This window comes from Mirounga angustirostris, unplaced genomic scaffold (assembly GCF_029215605.1).
Source record: "Mirounga angustirostris isolate CCGP_5_RB_7025 unplaced genomic scaffold, mMirAng1.0.hap1 SCAF_7, whole genome shotgun sequence".
Taxonomy (NCBI): Eukaryota; Metazoa; Chordata; class Mammalia; order Carnivora; family Phocidae; genus Mirounga; species Mirounga angustirostris.
In genome coordinates, this window is record NW_026991715.1 from 42977898 (window position 1) to 42990683 (window position 12786).

The 12786-nt window shown below is 35.1% G+C and overlaps 1 protein-coding gene and 1 long non-coding RNA gene across 2 annotated transcripts in view; one reads left to right on the forward strand and one right to left on the reverse strand.

The window, feature by feature from the left end:
* Positions 1-12786, forward strand: part of MAP3K1 (mitogen-activated protein kinase kinase kinase 1) — a 75194-nt gene that overhangs the window by 41096 nt on the left and 21312 nt on the right. The window contains exons 2-6 of the mRNA XM_045895085.2: positions 790-940; positions 3766-3966; positions 7503-7703; positions 8319-8435; positions 8794-8942. Of these exons, the coding sequence (XP_045751041.1) occupies positions 790-940; positions 3766-3966; positions 7503-7703; positions 8319-8435; positions 8794-8942 (819 nt within the window). The remainder of the gene's footprint in view (positions 1-789; positions 941-3765; positions 3967-7502; positions 7704-8318; positions 8436-8793; positions 8943-12786) is intronic.
* The window catches only part of LOC135365383 (uncharacterized), a 74877-nt gene continuing 65921 nt past the window's right edge, over positions 3831-12786 (reverse strand). The window contains exon 3 of the long non-coding RNA XR_010413072.1: positions 3831-3964. This is a non-coding gene — a long non-coding RNA (uncharacterized LOC135365383). The remainder of the gene's footprint in view (positions 3965-12786) is intronic.

The window sequence follows — 12786 nt, forward strand, 5'->3', positions numbered from 1 at the left end:
TTTACCATTTAGGCTTTGTAGAATTAATTCTCAAGTTACTAGCTTCCACATTATTTTATTCTGATAACTCCACACTATATTATGGAGTAAAGGTCAGATGTTTGTACCAATTTTTACTTTTTATATACAGAGTATCCCCAGTGCTTTGATGTGGAATTATTGTTGGGAGAATATAAATTTAATTATTTAGGCTTTGAACAAATATTGTGGGATCATAGAATATGGGTGAGGTTACACTTAGCTTATTAAATATTTATTTAGCTTTTTTTCAGAAAATGAGCATATCCACCAGATTCAATCTATAGTGACTTAAATTACTGAAAATGCTGGGATAAATTATTGGAAATCCTGGAAATCCTTAAATTATTGGAAATCCTAGAGTAGTAAAATACTCTTCTAAATATCTGTTAAATACTTCAGGACGTGAGAATGGTGTAATTGGAAACAGTGCAATGTTCACGAATGTGTTCGTTAATGCCATACTTAATGTCTTGGGATCCATTTTGTTAACTACCTGGGAACAAAGGTCTGCATTAGTATTATTAGTAAGTCTGTACCTTCTAAATAGAACCTTTCTTTTTAAAGGCATTATTAAACTCACATTATCATGCGGCATTGAACATTAGTGTATATGTGATTCACAGTGATACTTTCATACTTGGCTTAAATCATTGGGGGGTTTTTAGCAGTTACCTTTGTAGTTACATGTCCAATGAAAGTATAAAATACTATTTGTTCTTAGAAATTATTTTTTATATATTAATCTCATTCTTCTTTCTCCCATTTTAGTCGTGAGATGGACAGTAAAGAAACTCTCAAGGGGTTGCACAAGATGGACGATCGCCCAGAAGAACGAATGATCAGGGAGAAACTGAAGGCAACCTGTATGCCAGCCTGGAAGCACGAGTGGCTGGAAAGGAGAAATAGGAGAGGCCCTGTGGTAAGTGGCTGTGGGTTACCTGATGTAAGGAAGAAAGCATAGGAGGAAGTGGGAAATGAAGCATAAATAGATCCTCTTTTAAGCTTTTTTTCTTCTTGATTTTGAATGCAGTCGTTTCATTTGCTTGATATTCTAGCCACTTGGAACAAAATACAGCTAAAACTATGCTCACTAAGCACCTTAAACTGTTATAGAAACTAAACTGGTTGGGTTGGGGAGGTAATGCTTAAAGCAACACTGCCCCCTACTGTCAGTAGCTAAAATCCTTTTAGTAGAGATTTATATTGTGCTTTAAAAAAGAAAAGCATTTTTTCTCATTTTATTTTGATATTCTTTCTCTAAGGTAGGATCCAAAGATCTGAGTTCCAGAAATCATCCAGGAAAGCAGAAAGGTTGAATAGACTCATGGGGTTTGAGGTAAATTTAAAAGATGCCCAGAGTTTGGGGAAAGAAAACCTAGATTGATAGAATTAGGAAAGAAAGGCATACTCTATCCTTTGCCATGGTTATTTGCTTTTAAAGTAGACAAATACTATGAAATGTGCTTGTCTTTCTAATAAAGGAAGTAGATCTCAATTGTTAATTAAGTGTCCCAGTATCAGTCTGTATCAGCAAGTTTTTATTTGCTTTTTGTTTGTTCTTTATAAGTAAAGATGACAAGTTAAGATTTATTAGGCTTGGGGGAGGGCAAGGGATGGTGGGTATAATCATAAAAGTTATTGGGCAAGCTACTCATTCGACAATTGAAACCCTTCAGCTGTATGATCATCTAGCCCTACATGCATCCCACTTGCCTTTTTTTTTTTTTTTTTTTAAGAGAGGGAGAGAAAGGGGGTGGGAGGAGCAGAGGGAGAGGGAGAGAGAATCTTAAACAGGCTTCATGCCCAGTGCCAGAGCCCGACATGGGGTTCGATCTCAAAACCCTGAGATCATACTGAGCTGAAATCAAGAGTGGGACGCTTAACCAACTGAGCCAGCCAGGTGTCCCCCACTTGCCTATTTTTCAAGTATAAATTAATTAAATGTGAATAAGTAAAAATTTTGTTCCTCAGCCACATTAGCCATGTTTCCAATGCTCAAAAGCCACATAGACTTCCCTCATTGAGCTGCATTCTGTCTTGCACATTCTACCCAATGGTGCTAACCCATGGAGCTAATATAGAATATATTTAATTGCTCCTTTATATACCAGGTTTTTAAGCTAAGCTGCTATATTACCCATGAGTCCTTTCCTTTCCAGCTAAGCTTCCACATTTCTTCCATTTGTTTTTCATATGAAGTAGTTTAGTGAGAACCCCTGACCGTTTTAGTAATCATGTCAGAGGATGCAGATGAAGAAATCAGGAATTCATCTTAGAAAAGAGGAAGTTCTTTTGAAACATCTTATAGAAGGGGGTACATTTTTGCCCAGTTAATATAAAGAACCTTTGAGCAGTTTAAACCATCTGAAGTGTGGATGTGCTGCTTTCTTGAGCTCCTTATACTGGTGGAGAGTCCAAATCTTTTGAGAATACCGTAAAGCAGAAATCATAACTTTTTGAAAAGAAGCCAATAAAGCCAATCCTTTATTACATATAAACTAGGACATTCAGTTATCTAAGGCCAAATTCTTTTTTTTCTCAAGTACATTATCTGTATATAGGACACAGGTAAAGAGGGAAGAGATGTGTGGAATAAGACAACATGTAGTCCTTAAGTTCAGTTATGCTACCCTATATCTCATAGTTTACAGATTTCATACTACCCTTAAGTTTATAGTCTACTTGGAAAGTCTGCTTTTGTTTGTTTTTATGTTTTATGTAAATTAAATCAGGTCCTTCTTGAAACGTGAGGTATAAACATCTCCAATTAAGAAAATGCAACTTATAAATAAAAATAAAGGCATGAAATACCACAGAACAGTTTGTGACTGTATGCCAAATGTGTGGAGTAGGCAGAGAGCAGTAACAATTTAAAAAGAAAAATGTCAGGCTGATAGAGTTAAGGGCGTTTGTAAAACATAGGATTTTAACCGAGCCTTAAAAGATAGGGGTTTTTCACCAGGTGAAGGTATGCTGTCTGGTGCGCTGCAGGCTGAAGATGTGGAGTGGGGGGAGGGGGAGTGAAAGCCCAGTAAGACGACAGGTTAGTCATGTTTGATAGGCACAGCAGCTGGCTAGCAGAACAGTAGAAGAGTAGTGGGAGAAAGGCAGGGAAGGTTAGGTAAGGCTACAGGGTTTGACCTTTTGGTCAGAGCTAGATTAGGTCTGCTGAGAAATAACAGGTCTTGCAACCTGCCTTTCTGCTTAAGAGATTGCTCTTCAAATATGTAGCTTCTATTGGTGATTCTGAAATACATGTCTAAAGCTACTGTAATAAAACATTGCAAAAAAAAAGACAATGGTTTTATATTAATCAGACTATTTGGGCATTTAAATTATGCCCATTATTGTTTTCAAGATCATGTATTTTCTCAATAGAAATGAAAAAGAAAATATCTCCTTGAATCTAGTTGAATGTAAAAGTGCTTATTTTGCACATTTGTTTATTAACCTGTGATTATTGATTTTGAATGTTAAGTGATTTAGGGCACATAATAACAGATAATACTAAATTCTAAAATTATGTGTAACAATTTAGTGATAAAGCCTAAATGAATGACATCTGTGGGGTAAAAATAGTCTTAACATTTATCATTTGAAGTAATACTAAATAAAAGTTGATAAATTGTTATGTTTGTATAATATTGTATAATGAAAACTTGAGTTCATTTCTTGGTCTGATGTATTCAAATGTACTTACTTTTTCTATTTTTAAGTAATCAGAATGTTGGGATTTTAATTTAGGTGGTAAAACCAATCCCTATTAAAGGAGATGGTTCTGAAATTCACAACTTGGCAACTGAGTCTCAAGGAGAGGGCCAGGTGAGCCCCGCGTCACCCGTTCCCAAAGGCCGACGCAGTCCTTCTCCTGGCAGCTCCCCATCAGGTCGCTCAGTGAAGTCAGAATCTCCAGGAGTTCGGAGAAAAAGAGTTTCCCCAGTGCCTGTAAGTTAATGTTTCAACAAGTATGTTAAGTTTCTACAATTTTTAGGTACATTTATAACACAGGAAAGATTGGCTAGCCATCTGTTAGAGCAGCATTTCTCCAAGTGTGGTCCACAGACCCTTGGTTGGGGGAAGAGAGCAGGTCCTGAGACCCCTTCTGTAGATCCATTAGATCAAAATAAGTTTTGTAATAAAACTGGATGTTATTTGCCTCTTTCACTGCATTAACATTTACAGTGGTGGGTAAATATAAAGCTTTAGGGTAAAGCGCACCTAAATTAAAGCTATGACAACAGAAATTGGGGTATTTTTGGCAGACATTTTCCTTAAGATGAGTTAAGTGAAGGAAGGAACTTCAAGAAAGACAAGTGAAATGTTTTTTTCACCAGTGAGATTAGAATTTTGGGAAACTCATATCCACCACTGTAAACTTGACAGTTTCCCGATACTTGAATTTTCTAACGAGATCAGTGATGTTATCAAATGTGATTTTTTTTTTAATGTATTGCACAGTGAAATGTGTAAACATTTAGGAGATCTGCATAACTTGGTGAACCAATATTTTCCCAATGGCCAGTGCATGATGAAACAAAATCATCCTTAGGTAAATGATCCATTCACATTGTGTAAGATAGACCATCTGGATTTTCATGTGTAACAGTAGGAAAAGTTTGTTGATGTGGTTTCAGATTCCATATCACAGTCTTCTTGGGACTAGTATCAAAGAAGAGTGTTCACAATTATTGGAAGAGTCTTTTAAAATACCTTTTCCAGCTGCATATATTTGTGAAGCCACATTTTCTTCATGTACTTTAACCAAAACCTCATTATCACAGTAGACTCAATGCAGAGACATGGATGAGAATCCAGCTGTCTTCTGTATTAAATCAGACATCAGAGAAATTTGCAAAATGATAGGTACTATCTTTCTGAGAGAGAGTAAGACTTCTAGTGGCAGAAATGCAAGTTAAAATTTACTTTCTAAACTTGAAGAGCAAAGAGCAAATGAGTGGGTGGTAGAATGACTAAGATCATGACCACAGGGTGAGATTTGGTTTTCCTTTGATCAGCATATAAATCCTTCCAGAAGTAAATTTTAAGTAAATTTTTTTTACATTAAAGCCCAAGATACCCAACAGTATTTATTGGCTTTATGTTGACACATCTTTAAATGAGCTATTTTTTTTAAACTTAAAACAAGAACAATCTTGTTATTGCTCATGAATCTGCAAATTAGGTGGGGCTCAGCAGGAATGACTTATGTCTGTTCCCCATGGTATCTGCTAAAGCTGGAATATCCAAGATGCTTCCTTACTCATGTGTCTGGTGCTTCAGCTGGGATGCCAGAACAGTTGGAGGCTGTTGACATCTCTTCCTCATACTGTGGAAGTTGGGTTGCAACACCAAGTTTTGCAAGCTGGGAGAGAGCATGGAACAGATTCTTTGTCTCTGTCCTCAGAGGGGACCCTGCTGACACCTGTTCTTGGACTTCTAGCCTCTGGATCTATGAGAGAAATTTCTACTAAGCCAAAAAAAGATATATCAAGAGGGCAAGTCCAGTGTGGAAGTTTTTATCAAGCTACCTTGTTTCCTAATGCCTTATTGCCCAAAGGTAGTTACATGCTAGTTGCATATCCAGAATCAGTGTGGTGGGGGACTACACAGGATATAAATACTGGGAGGTATGGTTTATAGGAGCCATCAAAGTATAAAAGTCTACCACAAGTATATACAGAATTGAGTTTCCCCTTCACTCCCCCACTTTAGGGTATATGTTAGTCAAAGTTACCCCTCATTTTTTTTTAACACCAAGTTAACATTTCATTATCTGGATAAATCACAGTTTATTTAATGAACTGCATACTAATGGGGACATGTATATTCCTTCTTTTCATTACCAAAAAGCAGTCTTGCAAACATACTTTTTATACATACATCATTTTACACATCTGTGAGCATATCCATAGTCTGAAGTGAATACTTAGGTCATATAACATGTACATGTATACTTGTTTTTTCTTTTACTTTTTAATAACTGCCTATTAAAAAAAATGGCCGGATTGAGATATAATTCCTATACTGTACAATTCACCTGTTTAAATTGTACTATTCATTGGGTTTTGGTCTATTCAGAGTTGTAGCCATCACTACAGTCAACTTTTAAAACATTTTCATCACCTCAAAAAGAAACCCCAGACCAATTAGCAGTCTCTGCCCAGCCCTCAGCAACCATTAATCTGCTTTCTTAGTCTATATATAATTTGCCTATTCTGGTTATTTCATAAATAGTAAATGGAATCATGCAGTATATGTGGTGTTTTGTTACTGGTTTCTTTCACCTACCATTATGTTTTCGAGGTTCATCCATGGTATAACTTGTATCAGTACCCCATTTGTTTTTGCTTGGTTTTTCTGGGGTTTTTTCCCCCACAAAATATGTTTATCAATGTATGCATTGATTTTTGCCATGTACGTATATATCTTAACAAAAATATTAGCTATGCAGTATCATTCTTGTGGTTTTTTTGTTTGTTTAACATTCAAAATTAATTTCCGATTGACCCAATTCTCTGTAATTCTTTTTGGAAGTACTCCATTTTTAATTATAGAATAGCATTCTTTTGTATGGATATACACATTTGGTTTATCCATTTGTTAGTTGATGGATGTTTGGGTTGTTTCCACTCTTTGGTTATTATGAATAATCCTGTTGGGAACATTTGCATACGAATCTGTTTGTGTACATATCTTTCACTTCTCTTGGGTTTATACCTGGAAGTGGAATTGCTGGCTCATGTTTTCCAAAGCAGCTGTACCATTTTATTTTCCCACCAGCACTGTATGAGGGTTCTAATCCTTCATGTTCTCACCAACATTTATTATCTTTAACAATTAAACCAGGCATCAAAAGAACTAGAATTTCCACTGGGCATTGATATAGAAAGACCAAGTTCTAGAGGAATCAGTGGAGTGGAATGAGTGATATATATCACCTTCACCACAGGAGATTTTGTCAGCCTTCAGTAAAATGTCTTAATCTGGGGAAAGTCACTTGCCATTAGTTCTCTACAGAGTGTACCATGGGAGGAATTCCATGGTGGTGTTTATAAATTACCATTGCAAAAGAGCATTTAGTAACACATTAAGTGGAAGCCAGGAAATTGGATGTTTAATTTTTATCACTAGAAACAAATCATTTTGCTTGCTTATGGATGAATTTTTATGCTTTTAACCTTGGTTTACATAGTACTTTTCAAAGAACTCAAATATTTTCATTTTGTAAAATTACCACACGGTTGTCTCACTCAGCCAAATGTTTATCATTAGTTTTAAGGATGACTGAGATTTTAGAAGTTTACTTGTGATGCATATGTCAGATAAAAAGCATTTGCAAAATGCATTTTATCCCATCTTATTTTGGGGCATTTTTTCAGAATATAAAATGCCACATGGCCATCTGGTGTGACCCTTTTTTAGGTAGATGTTTCTTATCAAGAAGTAAGCAATTTACCTAATAGAAAAACAATGCTGTAAAGTTTCAGAGTGGGCGAATCACACCACCTCGAAGAGCCCCTTCACCAGATGGCTTCTCACCATATAGCCCTGAGGAGACAAACCGCCGTGTAAACAAAGTTATGCGGGCCAGGCTGTACTTACTGCAACAAATAGGACCCAACTCTTTCCTGATTGGAGGAGACAGCCCAGACAATAAATACCGGGTGTTTATCGGGCCTCAGGTAGGATTTTTCACCATTTTACATTTTATTAGTATCTAGTACTAACTCAAATGTATGTACTATAACATTCTTAAATTTAGATCAGTTAATTCTCTTTAGTTAACTAAAGTGAATTTAAAATATATTTTGTGCTAGTAAACATTTTTATTTAATGTATTTGTGAACGTCTCTAGTATGACTCAGTATACTTTAGAATACAAATTTGATTTAATAAATTCACCAAAAATAAGAGATTAAGTCATAGTGTAGACTTTTCTTACATATCCTTATATATCTTACTATATAAGAATAATGAAGCAGGGTGCCTGGGTGGCTCAGTCGTTAAGCGTCTGCCTTTGGCTCAGGTCATGATCCCAGGGTCCTGGGATTGAGCCCCACATCGGGCTCCCTGCTCACCAGGAAGCCTGCTTCTCCCTCTCCCACTCCCCGTGCTTGTGTTCCTGCTCTCGCTCGCTCTCTCTGTCAAATAAATAAATAAAATCTTTAAAAAAAAAAAAGAAGAATGAAGAAAATTAATAGAAACTTCGTTAAACTTGGAAATATAAAAAAAGTGATCTTAGGAATTCCAATAGAACCACAGATTTATTACCAATAGGTTCTCTTTTAACTCTTTAGAACTGCAGCTGTGGGCGTGGAACATTTTGTATTCATCTGTTGTTTGTTATGCTCCGGGTATTTCAACTAGAACCTTCAGACCCAATGTTATGGAGAAAAACTTTAAAGAATTTTGAGGTAATTTTTAATAAATGCTTTAGAGTAAAATTGCTAACAAATTTTTATGGCTCATTCCTGACAATTTTCCATGAGCTCTAAATAGACAGTGGTCATTTTGAAGCTGTGAAGATATTTAAGAATTATTTGAGGCTTATCTCTTATAATCCATTGACTGATTAGTTTTTTCTTCCAGATTGAAAAGAAAGTAAACACTGACCTGCTGTAAATCTTAGTAAGCTATATATATTCTTATTTTTGAAGCTCTTAAATTGGCTTTATGAAAATTTTATGAAATAAAAGACAATTCAATCTCTAGAACTCTTTATCTGTATATTATAGTGCGAATATCATTGTTACTGTCTTTTTTCAATGTTAGGTTGAAAGTTTGTTCCAGAAATATCACAGTAGGCGTAGCTCAAGGATCAAAGCTCCATCTCGTAACACCATCCAGAAGTTTGTTTCACGCATGTCAAATTCTCATACATTGTCATCATCTAGTACTTCTACATCTAGTTCAGAAAACAGGTTAGTACTTTTTAAGGAATTAAAAGCATTAATCCAGTGTTATTTTTTGATTTGAGAGGTCATTTTTTTTATCTGCTTGTTAAGTTGCTCTAAAATAATTTACTTACTGAATCTTGGCTTTGAAGTTAAAATCAGGGGTAAACAATATTAAAGGTCATCTGAGTATAGTGTAGGCACACATATATGCATACATATATATGGACTTTTCATCCTGAAAAACTACACTTGGAAAATGGCACCTTAAAAATCAGAGTATAATAAAGAGTCATAAGAAAAATCAGGTGGCAAGTATAAAATATAAGTGGCTACTGTTATCAATCATTACTTTTTGCCAAGTATGGTGTCTCATTCTGTTCATATACCATCCTCATTACGTAGGTTTTATCACTCTTTTGCAGACAATGAAGCTGAGACACTGTGTAAAAAATATGTCTTTAGTTCTTTTATAAACAAATTATATACAAGCCAAAGTGGTTTTCCAAAATCACTTTCCAATGTAGGACCTTTAATTTGTATGACATCACCACTTCTTTCATAGATATTTTCACAGAATCCTCATTACAGGCTGTTTTACTTGTGAGAACACAAGGATGCTCTTCTAAACAGACTAATCATTTGTAATTAAGAGGTAACAGTAGCCGTTAATCACAGGTATTGAAAATCTGCAGTGCTTCTCAAACTCTTCCATTGCCTAGCTGCTAATAAGAATGAACATGTAATGCTGAAGGACCTGAAATACAGCCCAAAATGACAGGTGTGAAAAAATTTTCAAGTCTCATGTGAATTTTCTTTCTTTTCCAAGTTCTTTATTGGGTTTCTTCATTGGTTTTAATGTAAAAATGAGTTTTTTAAATTACTCCAGAAAGGAATGCTGCTTCTCTAAAAAGGGTACCTCCTATATGTTCCTGAGGCACCTGTTTGAGAAGCACTAGTCTAAGTGATTAAGTCCCATCTTCATCCAAGCAATTTTTTTAAGTATTATTACTACTTCAAAATTCATGAAGAATAGAAAGTAATCAGGTCAAGGGATTTTTGAAGAAAAGAATGGAGAGACCTATGGGAAAAGTAAATGTTTAAATTTTCTTATTTTTGATTATTGATTTTAGAATTGCAGAGTTTTACAAGTTTTTTGGGAATTTTAGAGATTTCTAGTTTACATTGTTCAGTGATAACTGAAGCCAAAAGAGGTCATGCAGCTCAGCTGAGCAAAGGCAGAACCAGAACCTCAGTATCTTGACTTCTAGTTCAGGGCTCTTTCTCTTACTCCTTATGTCTTCTAAATAGATGAAAAAAGGAGCTTTATTTCTTGCGCTTCCTGACCCAAACGTATTCTGGAGCTCTTCTCCTTTGGATTCACATTCCTGTAGCTTTTTATTTTGGAAAAAATAAAAAATGTTTAAAACCAGGTAGGCAAAGGTAAAATAGAAAGTTTCTCTCTAAAATAAATGAAGATACCTTCCAAATATGAGCTGGCCTATGGAGGTTTTATGAATTCATTTGGATTAATGTATCCATGGGGAGAACCACTGAAGCTGTCATCTTGATATACTGAGTAATTATACTGTGTAGGTAAGTAGGTTAATATTTCATGTAATCACAGATTTTTATATCTAAAGACTACAAAAAAAAAACCCAAAAACCAGGAAATTTGTCTGGAGACCTGATTGCATTGTAATTAATTTTAAATTATAGAAGAAACAACAAAAGCCAGAATTGGGACAAAGTGAACCTAAGGTCCTAGTACGTAAATGGGCAAAGGGCATGAAGAGAATATTCACAAAAGAATTTCAAGAGGCTAACAAACATGAAAATGGTTTAGTTAACCTAATAACTAAGGAAATGATCATTAAAAAAAGATACCAGATTTATTTAGATAATTAGTAGAGACTTTGTCATGAGACAATTTAGTTCTTGTATAAGGATTTGCTTCACTGTATGTCAAGTTCTATAGCCTTTCTGGAAAAAAAAAATGGTTTTTAAAATGTTAATATTTGTTGATGCAGTAAATGTACTTTTTTTTTGACAAAAAAATTTTATCTGAGAAATGTACAAGATTTATATATATGACTGTTTGTCAGCATTATGGAAAAAAATGAGAACAGCTTAAATATCCAGCAAGGGAATGGTTAAAGTATACCCATATTAGGAATAGTTCATGCAGCTATTAAAATTATGCTTCTAGGGCGCCTGGGTGGTTCAGTTGGTTAAGCATCCGACTCTTGATTTCAGCTCAGGTCATGATCTCTCAGGATTGTGAGATTGAGCCTGGTCTCAGGCTCTGAGCTCCGGAGAGAGTCTGTTTCAGATTCTTCCACTTTTTACTGCCCCTTCCCCTGTTGTCGCTTGCTGTCTCGCACTCTCTTTCTCTCTCTCAAATAAATCTTTAAAAAAAAATATGCTTCTGAAGAATACTGAATGACATGAAACAAAATCTAGGTTATAATACTGTATGTTATGCCTGAACCCAATTTTTATATATGAAGGTATTGTGGGTGCATACATAATGAGGAAGAATTTTAATGGTTATTAATAGATGACATTATTATGGGTGACTTTTTTATACTTTGGGCTTTAAGGTTCATCAGGTCTCTGTCAGAACTACTCATCTCTGCCCCTGTAGCAGAAATAGCCATAGAGGATAAGTGAATGAATGGGTATGGCTGTGTTCCAGTAAAACTTTATTTACAAAAGCTGGAACAGGCTTATTTGATCCCCTTGTAGTATGCTAATACCTGCTCTCTACTCAAGTGACTTTAATTCTGAAAAATCTGTGCTAAAAAGAAAATGTGAAATGTAAAAGAAGTGGGTACAAAAATGTTTCTACTGGTTTCTTAAAATGTGAAAATACAGAAACAATTCATGTCCAACAATAAATGGATGCTGAAGTCAGAAAAGCATTTGAGTAATAAGTTGTACTTGCAACTGGACTAAATTGTGGAATTTTATTTTTTCTTCTAAGCTATTTTTGGTGTAATTTTAAAGTTACTTGACCTGGGATCATCTCTGCCATTAATATTTTTATTACAGACTGTTGTACAAATCATTTCTGCCATGGTTCTGTTAATTTTTGTCATTAACCACATGCATATTTTGACGGCACTTCCCCACTCCACATAGCTCCATAATTATGAAAAGAGATAAAGAGAAGGGGCAGATAATCAGGAGGGTAAAAGACTACTAGTGTGTGTGCCTTCACCTCAGGAATCATGCATCATGACTGCTGGACCTGTTTGTTCAGCTTTTATGAAAGTTTTTTAAGCAAACTGTTACTTTGCTGTCAGTCATTCAGACCTGTTTTTCAGGAATTATATAGCTTAAGGTTGTAGAAGAGTAGTATTAGGCCCAGAGAAAAGCCTAAGCTTAGTAGAGACTCTAATTTGTTGGGGTAGGTAGATTATGAGATATTCTCCTCAAATTAAAGCCTACCACAAACTGATTTTATGTCTCTGGCAGCTTATTTAACATCTCAGAACCTAGTCTTTATACTGTAATGGAAATACGGTTACTGATTTTTAAAAGCCACTCGTAACATCATGAAGGTTCAACAAAAATTTATAAAATATAAAACAAAACCCCTCTCTCCAGTCTGGGCTGCATACAAAATAACTATTGTTAATAGTTTAATAGCTTTTAAAAATTAAATAAAGGAAATAAAACTCTACCCTGCACTGTTTTTTTATACAGACACACACACACACTCCTCAGTACTTCTCTCATTATATTTTGATCTGAAACTTGTTATATTTTTGTTTAACTTTAGATACCAGGACCATTTTCCTGAGTCAGTACAAAAATACACACTACTTTCTTTTCATGGCTGTATAAGATTATGTAGATACGCCAC